Here is a 21,313-nt window from a genome sequence, read left to right on the forward strand (position 1 = left end):
TGCAGGGCTAGAGCATTCCTGCAGCGTGCACATGCTCGTCAGCCATTGTGCACATGCTCGTCACATGCTGCAGCGTGCACATGCTCGTCAGCCATTGTGTGGGGACGCTGAACAGGGCAGCAAGAAAGAACGCTGCAGTCCCACGCCCACACTTTTTGGGAGAGCGCCAGCAGGGGGAAAGTGGAGGAGCAGGGATGGGCAGGTAGAAAGCACCCTCCCTGCCCCTTAAAGCAACCCCCCCGGTCTCTGAACCAGCTCAAACGCCAGCACTTTGAAAGAGTTCGGCGCTCCTGAAAAGGAGCACCAAATTGGTTCTTTGCACATCCCTAGAATGTATGCTACTTTCAGATATTGTGTTTCCCAAGTACATCACTGAGTGTGTACAAAACTGACATTTATCTGCAGAGAAAGCAAGTCCGTGTTGGAGTTTCCGTAAGACTTCTGTCAGTTTAGCGTTGTGCTCCTCAATGGTTTTGAGGACTAAATACTAAATACTAAAATGTCATCCTAAAAGTAAATGATCTCATCCTCAATACCAAATGTTATATAGCTGCTTCCTTCACAAACACAAAGTAATCTTAAGAGTTTGTTCAGAAACTACTCCATTTTCTCCTTTCCCTTTTTGACCCCACTCCCCACACTCTCTACAGGATCCCCATGGGGACAAATTTCTAACACAGCATAAAAGATACTGGATAGAATACAACAACCCAGCTGAAATAAATATAGTCTTCACTGCACAACTAAATACCATTAAAAGACAGAGACAGGAAGAAATCCCCTTGGGAGGACATGCCACAGTCCTGGCACTACATTATGCTGCCTCCAGGGACAGAGGAAAAGAGAGATGGCAGAGCCTCCAGTATCAATCTTAAAGTTCAGGGAAGTTCACATGGCAGTTCTGAGGGACTACTGGTGGCTATAGGCCACCTCCAGCCTCAGAGGCAAGATGCCTCTAAATACCCAGTGCAGGGGAGCAACAGCAAGAGAGAGGGTGTGCCCCGCCCTCACCTCTTGCCTCTAGGCTTTTCAGAGGCATCTGGTGTGCCACTATGTGAAATAATATGCTGGACTGAATGGGCCTGATCCAGCAGGGCTGTTGTTATGTTCTGACTGAATAAAAGGCAGCTTCACGTGTTCATTTAGACCAAAAGCATGGAAAGATGAACAAACTTTATTTTAATGGAGATCCCATAACAATTGTTCTCTGGGAAGCTCACGTAACAAAAATAAAACACTTCAAAAGAACCATCCTTGGTAGAGACTAAGGACATTCTCCATTATTTTAACAAACATACATGCCTTCAGGACTCTGAAATTCAGACTATGTCTGCATTTTAATGGAAAACATCTGCAATGTACCATACAGCAACAGTGGCTCTTGTGTGCCAATGCCAAGCACAATCCATTAGAAAGCAGGTGACGCTATTAAAATACACTCATTACACAGAAATTTACCAACATATTAAAACCAATTTACAAAATATTCAAGATAAAACACAATAAGATAGATCAGCTGTTCACTTCACAACATTAAAGTCACAATATTGCTTTACATAGGGAAAATTTCCACATGAGTATTTTTTAAAGACCTGCAGTGAAATGTTGTCAGTTACCAGACTAGCACTTTAGCTATCTGTGATTAAAATCTTCACCTTTCTTATAATGTTCTGCTCTTTAAAAAACCATATACCAGGCCTGTTCAGCTCCGTCCCTCCTGCAGACGTTGGCCTACAACCCCCATAATCCCTGGCTATTGGCCACTGTGACTGGGAATTATGGGAGTTGTAGTTCCCCAGCCACCTAATGGTACAGTGGGGAAATGACTTGACTAGGAAGCCAGAGGTTGCCAGTTTGAATCCCCGCTGGTATATTTCCCAGACTATGGGAAGCCCCTATATCGGGCAGCAGCAATATTGGGGAAAGATACTGACAGGCATCATCTCATACTGCAAGGTAGGAGGCAATGGTAAACCCTTCCTGTATTCTACCAAAGTCAACCACAGGGCTCTGCGGTCGCCAGGAGTTGACACAGTGCATTTCACTGTGAGCAGCGATTTGAACCCAGAGCTACCAAAACCAACTTTCTATCTTTTACAGCACACTGGCTCTCTACATCCATCAAGAGTTACTGGACGTTACTGTACTGTAACGTCCAGTACTGAAGCACTGTACCCTTCCTTCCTAGGTGAAGCCCTTTATCCTATCTAAAATGTTTCCTCTGCAGACACCAAAGCTAGAAACAGGCTTTGTAAATAAATGATCCTCTAAACCAGAACTTAGGGAACATGCCAGGGATGTGGCACACCTGATAATGCTCCTTGGAGAAGGGCTACCATCTAGTTTCAGTTATAGATTTATGAGATAAAGCTTCATTAGAAGGATTACAGAATACAGGACACATTAGCCAAATTTTGTTGTGTGTGGTTAGAAAGAGAGCAAGTATGACTGAAACATACTGGGAACACAAGGAGATAACTTTTCAAGATAGAAAGTAAAAGGCAGTTTAAAAGTTGTTACGTTTGTGCACACCTTGCATTAACACCATAATTTCTAGAATGCAAGAAGCATTAAAAGCCTAAATGGATGGAAATTGCACACTCATTTTAGCACTAAGCTAAAATATAGGGACAATAGCCCATTGGCATTTTGAGAAACAGAACACAAAAGGAAAACGCATTCAAGGAATTATTATGGAGCAAAATATAAGCAACAGCACCCTAAAGTCATGTCATATGAAGTTGGCACAAGTCTTTCAGTTGCTGAAATTGTTTCAGGATCCATTTGCTTCCAGTGGTAATTAAGCTTATGTTCTCCGAGACTAAGAATGCAGTCTAAATAAGCTTTCCTGGGAATAAGCCCCATTAAACATAGAAGACCTCCAAAGTCTCTTGCAACTCCAACATTCCACAATTCTATGAGTAAACATTGCACATAGAATTATTTCGAGTACAACTCAAGGTACGCCTGACACGATAGTGGACAAGGCAGAGTCTAAAACACCTTGCATGTGGATGATTAATGCAAATAAAGGAGCATTTAGGTTAGTATTTCTTTTTCAGGTGGTGAGTGTCCCATTTAAATATGTGCTTTCCTCAACCCCTTTTCTATAAAGTTCATCGTGAAGTTTTGCAAATGAATTTAGTGGCATCTGGGAATGGGATTTCAAAGACACATACACCACTGAAGCACACATTACATCCAAAGGGATTTTACTGCCTTTATTTCACTAAGAATGGTCTCTCTCTCCCTCCAAGAAGTACCACACAATTTAACAGAGGAGAGAACAAAACACTTGAATTGAAAGAGTTACTCTAAAAGCACTCCATGTTATTTACCTGTTCAGAGCAGAATTCTGTTCTGCATAGGTGATCCAAAAGGCACCACTCAGATTAACAAGAGGATATGTCAGTATTCTTCCTCTAACTTTAAAGGTAGGGACCTCAATATTTTGTACACCTCAGCAAAAACCAATTCCCATTTCTATATAAAGAATCAAAATGCAGCTGATTTCCAAAGCAGCAAAATAGTATAAGGGAGGTAACAACATATCTAGAACAAAAAATGTATGGAATGCAGACATACATGTCTCCCAAATATTCCAAATGGGCCTGCACCTGCAGACAGCTGTGTTTCCCATTGCAACAACTGATAGATTACCTACATTCTGATCTCGTGATCTCCGAGTGCCAACTTGCAATATTTGGGCTTGGAAATCCTATGTTTTGCAGAGTCCTTATATTTTCAAGAATACATTCAGATTTTATTTATTTTTGGGCATCCAATCTGGGCATCCAGACTGGGGTCATCTTCACATTATTAAAACATACAGTGAAACAATAAGAATTTAAAAAGCAGATTTTCCTTATCAATTTGTTCCTGAATTTAAGGCTGTATCATTTCTTTTTCTTTTTTTAAACCCTTTGTGTTTAATTTTAACTAGCTTCTTTAACACCATTCATGTTATACAGGATACAATAACCCCTTTCTTACAGAAGACGTAGCATTTTGTCTCAAAAAATCAGAGTGGACAATGTTTTTACCCAATAATCATATGGAGGCAACTTTACATCATAATTTTGGGCACAAAAGTCAGCACAAGGCAACTCTTCCCAAGAGGTCAACTTTGTAGTTGATGTAGCCACTTTAAATCCAAAGTTTCCCCCACTTAGTAAAATAAGGATGTCGTAAATATTTGCTACAAGATTATTTTGACCACATCATCATGCACAGGGGGCAAAAAACCAAAACAAACAAACCAGGACACACCTGGCAATTTTTATACATCAAATGTTGTCTAAAGTTGCCTCTTGGCTATTTTGTAGAATTCTACTCAAAGGAAAAGCAGTGCTCCTACACACAAAAGCCACTGAATCTACAGAGTACTTTGCCCTACATTTCTCACCACTCAACTTGCTCTGGGGCAAAGCCCTATATTCCAGCACATATTCTATATTATTAGTACTAGTAAAATGGCTTGCAGTATGCAAACATGTGAACGTCTATGTCACTGTGACTCTAGTCTTTTCCTAGCTCTGAGGTCTCAAGATACATGCTATCCAATGGGAGAGTTTTCCTGCATTTTCCAGGGTATTAATGCATTTTTCCAGGGTTTTGTATTTTTTTTGGTAGTCTGGCCAAGGTCTAGAGCCTACTTGTGAAAACAATCTTTCTTGGTTTGGTCTGGTATTTTCATGTTAGTCAGTGAGGCCCAAGTAGCTTTATATTATAGATATGAAAGTTATGTCCTATGTATTTCATACTCCCACACAAATGCACTTAGTAGCATAGTTTAATCTGTATCCATAGTGACACGCTTATATTGGGTATTTTCATCTAGTCAAAAAAAAAGCATACAGCAAGGTAGCTAGTGCTATCTGCACAGAGATAGTGGAGTTGAAGTAGAAAGAATAAGTAGTGTTTGTGGGGGCAAGGGTGGTGGAGCAGACAATTATTTACATCTGTTTTCAATAGAAACCATTTTCAAAAGTGGGGCAGGGAGGCTCAGAAACCTTCCACACACCCCAAACCACCCATCTTGGCTTGATTACTTATAACAGGGGGGAATGAATTTTCCCCACATCACTATGCAATTTGCAAGGTGACCAGTAAGCTTGTCTACTTTCACATAGATGATTAAGTTGCCTTAGGACAACAGCCCCCAAAAGAGAAAAGCTCATTGTGACAGTGATGGCAACTTCAGATTTAAATTTAATTGTTTATAAAAATGTTAAACTAAATTGCCCCAGTGTATAACAATGGAGGAGTTCAACAAGTTCTGTGCACCTGTTTGATTCCACCAGCTTCCCGGGACACACCTCTCAAACAGGTGCAATTCTGTGTTCTGACAAGTCTGAACAACGAAGCATGGAGCTAGTCCTGACTAGCATCATTCCAATTAGCATTCCATTTACATAATTATTTGGGAGCTCATTCAAATTCAGAATTCACAGTAAAAGGTGCAGAAAAGTTTTGGTAGCTATAACACCACAACAACTTCCATCAGCTACAGAACAGTCAAGTGGGGCCCTGAAACAGGCTGCTGTGGGGGCAAGAGCTTTGAACCTGTATGCTATGCCAGGCTCAGCTTTACAGCTTGCAACCCAGTAATTATGAGGGAAGTGCCCCTCAAGGATGTCCAGAGTGTCTAATACCTGGGATTAGAGGACAGGGTTTCTAGACATGCTTGAGCCCACATCCCCCACCCCCCGCATTAAAGAGAGTTAAGCACTGGATATCCCTATCAGGTCAGAAAAACAATGTTAAGCTGAGGCTCTTTGTAGCAGCTTCCATGCTCAATCATAAAGATGCTTACTGCCCCTTTAATTCTCGAGTTTCATGTTCAGTTTGGGCAAGAGCTGAAACAAACTTGATACAGGCCATGGATAACGTACATGCGTAAGCCTTCCATGAACATCCCATCAGATACAGCACATTTATTATACGGGCAAAGCCAGTGTGGGAGTTCCAGGTTCAACTGCGTTTTAGTCAAGAAACTCACTGAGTGGGCCAATCCTTCGGAGTAGCCTACTTTACAGGGCTGTTGCGGCCGGGCGAAAACCAGCCCCCCAAGCTCTTTGGATGAAGGGGAGTACAAAAACCTCATTCCATTTTAGGTCAGGAAACCACTGCCTCGGCCACCAATGGCTAATACTACAAGTGAAGGGCCAAGGTACGACCAGCACCGTCCTGGCATGAATTCGCAAGTCCCGCCACAGAGCCTCGAGAAGCAACACTGGCGCGCGCTCTGAGCGTGGTCGGGCTGCTATTCCCTCCTGCCCCTCGAGAGCGGCTCCGTCCCCTCCAGACACCTGCCGCCTTGCAGGCAGGCAAGCTCCTCCCCAGCTACCTCGGCCTCTCTCCCTCCTCCCACCGTCCTTCCTCACCTGTCCCGCGGGTCGACCCAGCTGGTGGTTTTGGTGGCGTGGTCGATGTAATACACTTTGCCGTCGTAGTCGCGAGCTTCCTCCCAGCCCTCGGGCAAAGGCAGCTCCTGCCTCGGCATCTTCTCCGTCAGCGGGACGGGACGAAGCCGGCGGCCCCATGCAAAGAGCTCAGCAACCCCCCGCCCAGCCCGGCAGCTGGCACGGCGGGCTGGGGCGAGGGGCCGCGGCGGGCAGCGTGGCAAGAAGGAGGCGCAGCAGATGGGGCGGCAGACTCACATCCTCGGGCGGGCGGGAGGTAGGGGGCGCGGGATCCGTCGTCCAGGTGTTGCAGGCAAGGCTAGAGCCGAGCGGGGCTGAGCCGGCACTCGGAGCGGCAAGGAACAACCTGCCCAGCGGCGCCTCCCCTTCACCGATCCATCGCCTCCTCTTATTTCAGCGGCAGACAGCACGAGAGGCTACGAAGCAATGCCGCTGGCCCTTAAAGGGACAGAGCCCACCTAGTTCTCCGCGCTTTGCTTTCCCTTCGAAGCTTGCGTGGCTGCTAGGCAAGCTCTCTCTCTGTTCACTCCTGCGGCTGAGACGCTTGCAATGCTAAGCCTGCCTGCCGACTCCTAGGTTCGTTCGTCCCTTCCTTTTTTACCCCCACCCCGTGATACTGTAATACAGGTAGTAGAGCAGCCCCGACTTTTTTTTTTTTTTTAAGTGTTGGCGGCTGCTATTAGTGTAAACACGGCCGGGCTGCAGTCAGGCGCCTCCTCCTGCCTAGGGCGGGGAGCTGAAAGGCAATGATGATGAGCTATTGGCAGTTTAGGGGTAGCCGGACCTGGAAGGAGAGAGTGGGCGGGCTTCCACAACTCTCCAGAGCTCGTGGAAAGGTCGGGACCTTGCAAGAAAAGTTGGACGAGGGCAGCTCAGGAGGACACGCCCCCCAGAATCTGTTGGCGGCGAGTTCTCAGGCAAATGTGCTGCTTGGGTTCAAGCCCCCCGCCCCGCGCACCCGGCGGGAAGGAGCAATGGATTCCCGGGGAGTGAAGCTTTCGGCTACGATCCGGTTTTGTTGGTTAGGCAAATGGCACGCAAGAAGTGTAGGAAGCGTTTAACCAGACTTGCACGCTGGGAGACGTCGGGAACAAGTGCAGCTAGACTGGGCTCCTCCTGGCAGTCTTCTCGCAATAGGGCGCGCGCCGGAGATGAGGCGGAGGAAGTACTTTTCCCAGGGCCAGGTTCCACACTTCCAACTGTACACAACCCTCCCTGCAGGTGTATTTTGTGCAGTCATAGGCAGGTGACGGCGGCTTAGTCTAAGCCACTCTTACATGTATAACTCTTTCGGTTTCACATGCCTTCAGTCAGAGTCCACTAACATCGTTGAAACTCACAGGGTCTTGTACAGCTGAAAGAGGAAACGGGGAACACATCATAGACCCCCCCCCCTCGCATTACCAGTGTTCAGCCACTATTGTTACGCAAATGCAGTACTGTAAACACAGGAGGCAGGGTCCCGATTGAGTTAGTCATGACTCAGTCCCGTTGACATTAATAGTTCTTCAGTTAGTAGTCATGACGAATTTGTCTCATATTCTTCAATGGTGTGTATTTGTGGCTACCTCAGACTGGATCCTGCCAAGAAAACTGCAAGATGGCCACTACAGAGACACAGAAACTGCAAACAACTCCTCCACCAAGCACAGTGTTGTATCAAAAATCCTAACAAATATAGAGGGAAAGCACCGAAGTGGCTGCTTCTGGGCTGCCTCCTGGGCTGCTGAGAACACTTATGTTTCCTTTCCCATCTCCAGACAATGGCGGTTTATAGCCATAGTCAATTTATTTATATACTTTTTAATGAATACAGTTCATAAAGATTTATGATGTATACACACACACACACTTTACATTTTTACGAACTACATTCATTAAAAAAACCAGTATGCATACACACACACACACCATAAAATGCCTGCTCCCTGAAATGTGGAATTGCTAGTTTCATATCTTGCAACTGCAGTTCTGATACTGTGGCGCAATGTTTTGGGGTGGTGCAATATGAAATAGACAATCTGAATGAAAATCCTGCCCTCAATACATGATGGGATTTCTCACCTCATTTCGAGAAAACAGCACAAATCCTGCTCCTGGTTCATGTTCTTAAGTCACTTACTCTTCTTGTTTCCAAAATCATGTTCATGGTTGATTAGTTCCATACAATTTGAAACTGACATTTAGGATCACTGTCATTCTTTAAGCAATTATTTTAAATGTGAAAGTATGAGGTTGGTAAGAGGGAACTACACCAATTTAGGAGGCTCAGGAAATAAACTAGAACCAAGGTCTCCCACTCAAGTGTACAACGGCTCCACTGATTTACATCTGCAAATAGTTAGCATGTTGAATGTGATCTCATGTATGGGCTGATGTGTTGATGTGTAACAGCACTTATGGTTGTATTGTAGTGCTTATCCTCTTCCCTCACCATACCTGCTTTACTTGTGTGGGGTATGTTGTCCTTGCATCCTCTTATGCAGCTGCAGAATTGTGGACATTGATTTGTGTCTGATATCATGGAAGGGAGTAATCTGAAAACATTATTGTTTTACAGTTGTTGTTGTTGTTGTTATTATATTTATATCCCACTCTTCCTCCAAGGAGCCCAGAGAGGTGTACTACATACTTGAGTTTCTCTTTCACAACAGCCCTGTGAAGTAGGTTAGGCTGAGAGAGAAGTGACTGGCCCAGAGTCACCCAGCTAGTTTCATGGCTGAATGGGGATTTGAACTCGGGTCTCCCCGGTCCTAGTCCAGCACTCTAACCACTACACCACGCTGGCTCTCAGTTGTCCTTTGTGTGCTAGTCCATTATGTCACAGCCATAGAAGCAGACCAACAGAAACGTGAGACAAAGGGCTATTGCTTTACAGATACAGCTTTGCAACACTGCAAAGATCTAATCATGGTCCTTTTCTTCCAGACTTTGTAGGGATTTCTGACTTTTCATGAGCTTGTCCTTCTGTGCTCTCTGCCAGTATTTTCTCTATGTTGTCTCTCCTATCACTGTTGTTAGGGGTCCTTTTTTATTTTCCTAATGTTTGCAGTGGGGAACTATTTGCATTTACATTAGGGTACTTATTTGGCAGCTTATCTTCTGAATAGCTATGTACTCCTTGAAGAACTCTGTCATCAACATCCATGCTATCTGTACATTGTATTAATAGCATTGCATTGGTGTAAGGAAAGTGTATGGTCCTGGGAAGTTAGATAGCAGAGTGATTAACACTGTCAGTTCATTGCTCCCTCATGAGCTATGCAAAGTTTTGGATTATAGCTGCCTGATTGCACTGTAATTCTTTCACTGCTGGCACAGTGAAAGACTCTAGCTGTGTTGGCAATGAGCAGGGCATTTTTAGTGGTGCCATCCCCCCCCCCCACCGAATTCCCTGCTAGAGGAGGCTTCTCTGGTTATTCCTCACTCTCTTTTGGCACAACTTTTTTTGTTTTAGGTAGCTAGGAAACTTTTTTTAGGTGTTGCCTTGGAAACTTTATGGTATTCCCCCACCCCAGCTAGGTATTATAATATAACTGAGCTGGCTACTGAGTGTTTGGTTATACAGTAGATTTTGGGGTCACACTTTATTATTGCAGTGATTTAAGAAGAGGTTTGTGTGAATGTGTTTAGTGGACCTTTGCTATGATTTGCTGCTGTGAGATGTTTCAAGAGTTTATGCAGAGAGTACATTTTATAAATAGATCAAAATGTGGCAGCTAAAGTCCTGGTACTAGATCAACTTCTTTAGCCTCCAACACCCAAGACTTCAGTCCTAAATATATTTAAATAAGATTATTAACAGTTATTGCCATCCCTATAGCATGCTTATCTCTTATGGCAAGCACTGGACATGTGATGCTACTTCATTCAGACCACTGACCCATCTCTCCCAGTATTATTCTGACTGGCAGTGGTTGTCCAAGGTCTCACGTAGAGAGGTCTCTCTTCAAGCTCTGTTACTCAAGATTCTTCAACTGAAGACACCCAGACATTGAATCTGGGACCTTTCTGCAGGCATAGTATGGCTCTTCCAGTGAGCTATGCCCCTTCTATAGTTATGCCCACTTGCTTTCTTCCTAGCTCTGTAAAATATCCACAGAGTGCATTTTAATAACTTTGGGTTTCTTTTAATATTTTACAAGAACATTCTGCTTAAAATGGCTAGCCATTCTTGTCTCTCTATTTTCTCTTTTTTAAAAAATGCTAATAATGTTCACCAATTAATATGTATCTGATTATGAGGATGATGATTTGTTTCTTAATTGATCTACTTATCTTTACACTCATAACAAAGGAATTTGATGTTTTCAAAACATGTTTGAATTATGAAGTAATAGGCGACTCTCTTGGCTCATGCACATGTGAGGAGGGAGGATGATTCATAGGTACATTCTTTATCTCTGTAAAAGGGAGTGGTGTTTACTGTACAATACAGGGAACTCACCATTTGTTCTTAGCAGCCTGACATCATGTGTGATTTTGGTTAGTTTGCTATGGTGTGAATATGAAGTCTTCAAATAGAGTATCGAGAATCAGGGAGTTGTAGCTGCCATTTGACTTCTATATTTTTCATCCATGAATTAAAAAAGTTATTTTGGATCTTTCTGGGCCAGACCAAAAGCAAATCCTTACCTTTTAAAAGTTCCCCTGGCCGTGATTACCTTCCTTCATTTGGCTACTATAGATAATCTCAGCCAATTGCTGGGTATAGACTGAAGGATGTTACTCAATAACAGGCAAGATTAGGGCTGCAAAGCTAAACATACTAGGAAATATGTCCCATTTAATTAAATGGGATTTGCTTCTGAGTACATGTGCTTAAATTGCACTGTGAGTGATGGCACAACACTCAGCCTTATTGAATTTAATTATTCCCTGCAATGTGTGTGCTTGGTTTTGTTGCTGTTATTGGATAATATAAAAATGATGAATAAAAATGTGTTTAAAAATAAAATTTAATAGACTTTAATATGTAATAGAGCAGTGATTACATCAGAATGTCTGGTACGATATTCTCATGCACCACAATGGGGCGTTTTCCATGTTTTCAACTTTTAGCTGATAGAGATAATTGTGCCTTTAGAGAAGGCAAGAAAGGAGGGGCCCAGGCCAGGAGAGCACATAATATTGGCTCCAATGGAGACCAGCACTTGCCTGTCAGGACTGTTGGATCAATCCTACCTCTACCTTCCCAGGAGTCCTGGAGACTTTGTGTGGCCTGAGAGGAAGGAAAGAAAAGAGGCGCCCAGGATCTATCTATCTATCTATCTATCTATCTATCTATCTATCTATCTATCTATCTATCTAATTTCTGTACCATCTGATATAGAAATCTCTTGTCCCCAGCTTCTGAAAATACCATCAGTGGCCTGAGACAATGCTGCTTTTTAAATCTTCGGTAGCATATTTATTTTTAATAGTGCCTTGTTTGGCAGAAAGGGGTATAAAATGCAACAAGTAAGCAGCAAGGAAATGAACTTTTGGGGGGGAAACAGAGACTGGGGTTGACATAATCCTGGGTATTGATGACCATCTTGACTTTGGATCTTCTCCATAGTGAATCTCACTGTTAAATGAAACTGTAATCATAGCTGCTTTTATAATAGGAAAATACTGAATATTGTAACATTTGCTTTTAAAATAAAGATTTAAGTTATCAAACCTCTTGTTATATCAAAAGAATGGGATATCATTCCACCTGATCAGAGTGGGAAGTTTGACAAAACAGTGTTAATATTCTTTAATGGCTAGTAGATGTTTCTTTATGAAAGCTAATTGTTGGGAGATTGTCTCTGAATACAGAGATCTCTCTAGAATAGTCAAAGTGGGGAATGCTTCAGGGCTGGAGGTGACCTGACCACCACCCCAAGCTAAAAGGTAGGTGGGGTGTGTGTGTGTAAACAGCGCTTTGGAACAAAAGATGAGACAGGAGGTTGTTGAGAGCACCTTGTGGGGTGCTGCAGTGCAGGGCTTCTCCATGGGGATCTTATCTGAGGTTTCAGATGATCTGCTGCTGTATGTTCAAAGTCTTGATTGCTTTGGCCCCAGTCTCTCCTTGTAAATTTGACTTAGGGAGATACATGACCCAGGATCTTGTTTTAAAGCATATATAATAATGATGTCAAGAAGGCTGAATTGGATTGGTACCACAGTGATAGGGGGTTAACTCTTTAATCGTGAAGCTATTTTTTGTCCCACAATTGCTCTTTGTCCCATGTAAGGGGAGATATGCAAGTACTCCTCTGCATCTTCCTGTGTGCATGAAGTATCTTCCAGATCTTCATGCCAAGCTGAAAAATCTCTGAGGTGTAATTCTTAATTCAGAGCTGTATAGTTGTTGAGACTGTGGGGTTGCCCTCCAGGAGTTGATCTGTAGCCTCCAGCGATTGACATCAGTCTTCAGGTAACCACTGAAAGCAGTGGGTTGATATTGTGGGAAAATGTTGAAGAAAAACATTTCCAGGAATAGCTGGCAACCCTACAGAGCTGCCACTTTGAGCAACAGTATTTTTTGTTGCTCAAAGTAAGTACACCACACAACCTGAGAGTCCCCATTGCTGTCTGAGACACTGCCATAGATCCTGCGATGTGCTGCTTGTGCAGTTAAGCCAGCCATGATTGCTGAGCTGAGTTAAGCAATGCTGAGAGGCCATTGATAATTTCCAGTTTTTTTCTTTTTTTAAAAAAGCTGACTTGTAATTTTAGAGATTAGAAATTTTTCTAACTTTTAAAAAAGCACAATAATTGGGACTTCTTTTTGCTTGATAGCAACCCTGTAGTCGCAGAAGTGCCTTTAATCACGTTATGATTTAAATATCTAGAAGTTTTGTTTTGTTTTGTTTTTTAATGGAGGAGCAGCAGCAGCAGCAGCATCCCGGCCAGCTAAGTTTCCTCCTGCAAATTGCAGCATAAGGAAGAATGAGGCCTGCCAGAGGTAGGAGAGCCGGAGCTGTGTGTCATGCTTTTGTCTCCTTAGAAACTGTATAGTGCTTGAAAAGACCTGCAGATAAGACTGCGTAATACTTTGTTTGCTGTTCTCTTTGTTATAAAGAATGAAAGAACTCTTTCTGCATATACTCCAACTGTCCCTAGTTTTTGGGACCTGCCCCCACTTTGTCCCTATTTTGCCATTTGAGGGTGAGTGCACAGCTGGTCACTTTTCATGCTGGCCGCTGGTGAGGTTAATTCTGAACTGTTAAATATGATCATGCATAATTGGGCAGCTTATGGCAGAGTAAACTAACAGACTGCATAGCAGACAGACAAGATATTTTAACAGCATGCAGCGGTGAGTGTGGGAGGAATGAGCCTTCATGTGAAAAGCAAGGGCTTCTGTGTACACAAGAAAAATGCCCCCTTTTCATCTGTGAAATAAGGAATGGCATGCTCCTTTTCACTGACTGTAGCGTAGATCTTGTTCTCATAAATAGGAGGTGAAATGGTAAACCTGTTTCTGGACTCTCACTTTAGGCTGGTGATGGAGATTCTTGTGATCAAAAACTCTTCCCCAGAAAAACATTCCCTGAATATAGATCCAAGGGAGAAGAGTGCTAGTCTGTCCTTCTGTCTGCCCTGCTAGTTTCTGGTGTGTAAGATTTTTGTTTTGTGGGGAGTACCTTATCATCTGAAGCTCCTGAGGTTTCATGCTCTGTGTTTTGTTACACAGAAAACAACCCCCCCAAAAGGAATGTATGTGTACTTTGTTTTCAAACTTTACCATCTTTCACAATACATCTGGGTTAGGAGGTTTCAGGTTTTTAGCTTGCCTTTGTTTTCTTTTTAAATCTACCTTTAGAAGAATTCAGTTGGGGATCTGTAACCATACATTGCAGTCCGGGGTCCAGCCAGCTTGCAACAGAAACCTTGTAGCACTGTTCGCAGCTTGCGGGATAGTGGCTGGTGGAGCCTCCTGTGATATCTAGAACTAAAGCCCCAAATCTGAGGCCTTTGGTGCTGTGTATCCCAGAAGGGGAGAGGTTCTGGAAAGTGAGAAATAATAGAAAGAGGGTCCCTTTTTCCTTTCCTCCTTCATGAAACTTCCTTAAATAGGAGTTTTTAACTTCACAGTGATTATCCTCCTGACTCTGACGCCTCCCCCTCCCCACCCTCCGCCCACATACTCACTATCAGCTGTCAAGGCTCTAGGAGGTTAATCCCGCCCCCTTTTCAAATATACCCTTAACATTTAATGTTTCAACTGCCCTCAACATTCCATATGTCTTGGAAGCATGGGTCCTTGTTGTGCCATGTATGTGTTTCTGTTAAATATATATGTATTTTAATTTGCAAATAAATATTAAAGGGAATAATAGAAGAAAAAATCTGGAGTTACCATCCCTCTGCACCTTTACCACAGCAGACAGAAATCTAACAGGTTCAGGTCAGTGGTCTGTCTAATTTTTTTCATCTCTGTGCAAAATGAGTTTTGTTCTGGGCAGCAGTATCAAGGCACAGTCTGTGTGCACAAGGGCATTCAGAGTGAGGCCTTCCTGATTCAACCTGAGCAGAATCTAAAAACTGAGCGGACATCCAAAAACCTGTGAGCACATGCACGTGTGCATGCCTTAGAGGGAACAGTGGTACAGGTGCAATTTCCCCAGCTTGGCTATGCAGTGATAGGGAGAGCTATGCCTATTGAACTCTGGGTGTCAAGCAGCTGTTAAAGGTAGAGCAGCCCTGCTGGTGGGAAAAGTGGCAAATGTTGAGGAAGACAGGATGTATTTCAGAAAGAGGTATAGGTGATTAATACAGTGAAATAGTCAAGACGATGCCACCAGGGTGTCTACTGCTACTACTACAATTATGTATATACTGTTCTTCAAAGTTCTCAAAGTAGTTTACATAGAAAAATCAATAATACATAAATAAGATGGTGCCCTGTCCCCAAAGGACTCACAACTTAAAATGAAATGCAAGGCAGATACCAGCAGCAGCCACTGGAGGAATGCTGTGCTGGGGTTGGATAGGGCCAGTTGCTATGAGAAACCACTTTAAAAGGTGTCTCTTTGCTTAGTTAGCAGAGGTAAATAGTTGCATCCAAATCTTATGCCTGCAAGCCCAGAAGCCAATGTCACTGGATGATAGTCTCTGCAGGGCTATGAAAACTGAAGTAGCCTTTAAAGATGCAAACAGTTTGAAACATAACTGCACTCCAGCCTTTCTCCACAGAGAAAACACTCCCTTCCCTTCTAGAGTAATAGAACATAGTTGAACAGAGCAATAGAAGACATCTGTCATTATGTCAGCTGGACTCTGGAGTGGATTAAAGCCTTTGTCTCAGAGCAAACTCACATGAGGGAAAGAAATGCTGAATCATCCCTGCTGAGCTGCATGACTAGGCTTCTCCTAATACTCTTCTGTATTTTTGGTAGGTTCAAAAATGGCTGCCACCACCACCCCTCTTTTTTTACAAAGCTTGAACCTCCCTGGGCTTGGGGTGGAATCCCAGGGAAAACTCTCTTTATTTTGCTGCTAGAGAAGTACAAAAATCTTCCACATCCAAGCCTACACGTGGTGAGAAAATGATAGCTGCTGAACGGCCGAGAAAACATGTTTGCACTAGAGAAATCTCCCTTTACCCCCCACCTCCCCTCCTGAGTTAAAAACCAACTTGGAGAGCCTTGTAAAAGAAAAGAACAAAAAGAAAAACAGTTTTACTCCGGTACTAAAGACTGCTTCTGTCTGAGGCGTACTCAGCTTTAGTTACAGATAAAAATACTCAGTAGGTTACAAGAATACTTCAAAAGCACCCCGAATGATGTTGGGGTGGCACACTATAAAAATCTTGGTTACTCAGTTGCAAAGAACAGGTATATAGGGAAATGCAAAAGCATGCTTAAATGCATATCGAGTCTTTTGAAACTCCCTGGGGCTATTCTCATGACCAGCCAAAATCGGGCTAGGAGAGCCTAGCCAGATTTTGGCTGGTCATGTAAACCACTGGGCTTGCAGGCGAGCCCGGTGGCTTACAAGCGGGTAACCCACTTTTTTAGCCCTCCCCTTATCCCGGGTTTGCGGAGCGAGTGTTCCACAAACCCGGGTTATCTGTTCATGAGTAGCCCCCCAGAGGGGAGGCGAAAAGCCGCCTCCTGGTTTCGGGGGTCTCCCCAGTAAGCCCTGCACGCTCGTGCAGGACATACTGGGGCTTCCAGGGGCCGCATGGCCCCCGAACTCCCCAGCCCCTGCTGGCTCCGTCATGGAGCCGGCAATCGTGTGGGTGGCTGATCCGGCCGCCTAGGGTTCCCTCTCTGCTTGTATGTGGGGAGAGCGGGCTTAGCCCGCTCTCCTCGCGCACCCTGCTAAACTGGGTCTCACCGATCGTGAGACCCGGCTCCCTAGGTGTATGGAGCATAGGCTGGTGTTTCTTAATTCAGTTATCTTGTAGGTAAATTATAATAGATCAGTATCAGAAATATGCAAAACACACACACACACACACACACACACACGGAATATAACTCCTAACGCAAAGTCTTACTAAACCACTTTCTCCTGCCCTAAACTTCCGAAGCCCAAGTTTTTCTTGAACTCACCAAACCCTGGTTGAGAATTCAAGCTTCCTGCCCTCCTGGCTTTCTAGGATCTACCAAGTCATTTACCTACAGCCATCCTTCCTGGCCAGCCACATGTCCTTCTCTTAACAAAGAACTGCCTTCTTCCTCCCAGTAGCTCTCTAGGTCCCACCCACCTGGTTTTCTGATTGGCTGAGCCCCGGAGTTCTCCAGTCTGTCAGTCAAGACAGGGCTCACTTCCGGTTAACTCTTTAGGGGGAGGGGTGGCTGATCACTATAGACTCAGTGAAGACCCCAGTCTGAACAGCACCTCTTCTCAGGGCTAACTGCATAACTGGAATATTTTTGACATGCCATTGCATTAGACAAAATCCAGCTCTCTCCTCTGTGAATCTATTGCAGGGATTACAATTTTATGTGATAAGTTTCCTGTATTTTAGAGCAGTGACAATGGACATGATGCAAATGGGTTAGATCGCTAACATTTGGTTAATTTAACAAGACAAGCTCTATATTTCTTAGGTCTAACAATGCCATTGAGCACAGCCTGTTTAATTGTGCCTGAGTGTGTTTAATTTCCTTCCCAGATCATTGTCTGTCACCCAACACCAGAGGCTCAAATCCTACCCCCACTCATTTTATCCTGCTAAGTGATGCTAGCTCAGTTTTTTGAGTGACTTGTGAATGCTTTGCAGGCATTTTCTTCTTCCTGCCAGACTGCTCTGTGGGGGTTCCTGTATCTTTCCTTAGTTTAACTAATTGCTGGACGCTTAAGGCCTCTTAGTTCAAATTTTCCCTACCCCCTCTCTTTTGCATGAAGAGAAGAGAACTGTGACAAATCAGCCTCTCTGTTTGGATGGCTGGCTAGTTTTAATCTTTTCCTTTATTGGCAAAAACAAAAACAAAACCCCCTTTGTACTACTTATTCTGATTAGATAAATTTTCAGTCCTGCAAGGGAATAAAATACAGCTCTAATAACAGATCTAGGTGTGTTTGTGACTCTGTCTTGGCTGAAGAAACTCTAGTTGTGTGTTCTGCTATGTGGGTGAGGAGAATCCTATTTTTCCGTGTTTCTTCCAGGCCATACACAATATTTGTGTATTGTCTCCATTTTCAAAGGACTTGCACAAAGGGTTTTTGGAAAGCCAATGTATGCTCAGTTATACTTTTAATTGTATTCTGTACCTTGTGGGTTTATCTTCTCTCTACTCAGGTTACAGCTGGATCATGTTACCAGGTTTTTCTTCCAGTTAACATTGAGGTTATTTTAATAAAAGGATTTTAATAATACATCTCTGAAGGGCTTATGAACATCCAAAATGATGTTAGAGGTACTGAAGTTCTTATAAGTGTGGATCATTTGGGAATCTTAAGAGGTAAGTGGCAGGCCAGGGAGCTACAGAAAGACTGCATGCCTCAGTTTTGTCACAAACACTGGGATCTTGAGACATCTGATCTTGCCCCCCAAATGATTTCTTGCATGCCTTTCTACTGTGAAATTGCCTGTTTATGTTGGTGGATGGATATGTAGAAAATCCAGCATCACTGAACTCTGATGTGTGGTAGAGAGATGGCTGAGGGGAGACCTCAGCTGTAGCATCTGTTTTTTGTTTTTTGTTTTTTTAAGAAAAACTGTGTTGTTTATCCTGCTAGTGGTAGTAAGTTATATGATGTAATTGCTTGTCATCCTGCTTTGAGTCAGTCAGTCAGTCAGTCTCTCTCTCTCTCTCTGTCGCCAGTTAATTGGCTGAAGTGGGGCAAAGGTGGCAAAATGTAGGGTGTGATGACATCACAGCATGCAACCTCTCCTACATTTTACTGGGGAAAGTAGTGGAGGAGATAGAGGCTGCTGTGTTAGGACAGTTAAGTGTCTCCCATGGCATGTTGTTCTGTGCTCAGTGCTGCCATTAAAAATAAAAAGTGGGGTGTTGGCATGACAATAAGGGTGCATATTCAAAAGATTGTTTTAAAAGGCTGTGCAAGAATGGAGCGAGAGCTGGGATCTCCTGGCCTGCTAAGTACAGAGCAAACAACACTCTCCCTGTGGAATGTGTGTCAGGCAAGCACCTGCTCTAGGGCCATGAGTCATACGGAATTTAAGTGACCAGGCTGGGCTGAGAATTGTAAAACAACTCAGCAGCCTGTTTGCTCTCCATCACCTTTGTAATTGTTAGCACCACTTTGTACACCTGCAGTAGAGATTCCTATCTCTTTGCAATTAAGTAGCAGCAAGGGGGAAAGAGAATGAATTTCTCGCCACCACAACCTCCAGACAGCTGTTTTCATTGGCCTTGTAAGATGGGGGTCAACAATAAGGCCACCACCACCACCCCGCCCTTTGATTTTATCCTCGGTGTCTTGTGTGAAGTTAAAGTACTGGGCCAAACTCTTCCATACAATCCCTGCATGAAGAGAAAGTTGAAGGTGGAAGGAAACTTCAAAGTGAGGGCCTTGGGTCTAGCTAGGTACTCGCAGAAGGCAGCCCAAGGTATTGGGATATGTGAGGGGAGGTGCAAAATGCTGCCTTGCACCTTGCCCTTGGGGGTGGGGGAACCGCCCCCCTTTCAAAACCAACCACCTTGAAGGTGCATGGGGGGCAGCAGCCTCCCCCGCCTCTCTCCTCTCCCCTTTTGCAAGCTTTTCAAGGAGTGTGTGTGTGGAGAGGCACTCCTTGCACTGTCTACAGGGGTCAGAAAGCATGCACCGATGGTGGTATCTTGCCACCCTGCTGGCAGCCCAATAATCTGCTACCTGAAATGACTGCCTCACCTTGCCTCATTAAAAGGCTGTCCTGGGCTACTAATGCGTTGCTTATTCAGACACACTTTAGGGAGCCTACATGCCTGAGTGTTTATTGCTTGCTTTGCGGTTTTAGTCATAACAGCTGACATGGTGAGAAAAATTACTCCAAGTCCTCCCATTAAAATTAAAAAGATAGATAATACCTAACTGTTAAATCTCAATGGGGCTGCTTTGAGTATTTTTCCTCATCGTGTCAGGCAGTGTCGATACAATTTGGAGAAATATTATTGGAAGTATCATTTAGGATTCATAGGATAAATCTGTTCTAATTTTTTCTTCTCTTAGTAAGTTGCTTATCTTGGTAAAAGGCTGACTTCCTCACTTCTCAAATTAAGGCTGTATTAGGTCTGCTATGTAGTGTGTTAGTCCAAAAGAAATGTTTTTACAGATTGGATGTTCCAAGTGCGTGGTGGTGACAGTGGCAGCAGCTTGAGGCCACGTGCTTTAGATATGATGGATATTGTATGTGGAGTAGGGTTGCCAACTGCTCAGACTAAACTGGTCTGGCCTGCACTTGCTTTTCAACAGCAGCTTGATTTTCAGAAATCAATTAGCAAAGCACTTCAGAATATGGGACATAAGCATGATCACTTGGCAATTTCTGCAGGCTGAGCTGCTGTTGAAAACATGGGAGCAAAGGCTGATTAAAAAAGGGTGGGGGGCATCCCTAATCCTAGTGATCAGTTGCTAAGGAGCACAGTGCTCTAGAAACTTTAATAGTTGGGTGGAAAGGGGAATTTTAGCAGCTTCAAACTATATAAAGAGCAGTGAAGCTCTGTACCCCATGAATCTACATACATTAAGTGTAAGTTGAATGGTGTGTGTGTATGTGTGTTTGAGAGAGAGAGAGAGAACAAGCTCTGTGTGGTGCTGTAGGATTAACATGGAATCTTGAAGACACTTTTGAGATGAAACCACAGAATTTGGAGGGGGGTTTCTCCGTTCCAAAGAGAGACTCTTTAGAGTGAGTTTATTGTGAGTCCTTGTTATGGGTGCAGCCCAAATGATGTTGACCTCCTTTGTAGAATCTGCATTGGGGGCGGGGAGCGCCAGCATTTAGGCTTTTGCAAACAAGGTAGCACAGCAACTTTATCTAACCTGATTCTCAGAGTTGTACAGTGTTAGTGTCCTGTTACTTTGTAATATTAAACAAACGACTTACTTACTAGGTACTTGGGTGGTGTCGTTGTAGATGATCATAAGTGATGTTTGTTTAATAACTAGTCCTTGCTTTTATAGGGCAATTCTTTTTGTCAAAAGTCGTCTTGGAATGTATGAGTCACAGATATTTGCTGAGTGGTGAGGTCTACTGTTGCCATATTCTGGCTTCCCAAATCTGGGTGCCTAATTTGCATATTATGTAAATTGGCTTTAAACTAATTTTTGAGCAGAATAGTGACTGCATGTTTTGCTCCATAATTCTGCTTCTACAAAGGCTAGAGCTTACCTTTTAAAGCAAGCAAGCTGAAATCTGGGCAAATCTGAGTGGGCTAAGCCTAAGCAGTCTGGGTAAGATGCTTAAAATCTGGGTGAAACACGAAATTCCAGGGGGCATGGCAACTCTGGTGAGG

General features: G+C 43.6%; 1 protein-coding gene across 1 annotated transcript in view; it reads right to left on the minus strand.

Moving 5' to 3' along the window:
* The window catches only part of WWC1 (WW and C2 domain containing 1), a 168,160-nt gene extending 161,118 nt beyond the window's left edge, over positions 1–7,042 (minus strand). The window contains exon 1 of the mRNA XM_053289852.1: positions 6,387–7,042. Coding sequence (XP_053145827.1) covers positions 6,387–6,505 — 119 coding nt within the window. The 5' untranslated portion in view covers positions 6,506–7,042. The remainder of the gene's footprint in view (positions 1–6,386) is intronic.
* Positions 7,043–21,313: the final 14,271 nt, after the last annotated feature.

This window comes from Hemicordylus capensis, chromosome 2 (assembly GCF_027244095.1).
Source record: "Hemicordylus capensis ecotype Gifberg chromosome 2, rHemCap1.1.pri, whole genome shotgun sequence".
Taxonomy (NCBI): Eukaryota; Metazoa; Chordata; class Lepidosauria; order Squamata; family Cordylidae; genus Hemicordylus; species Hemicordylus capensis.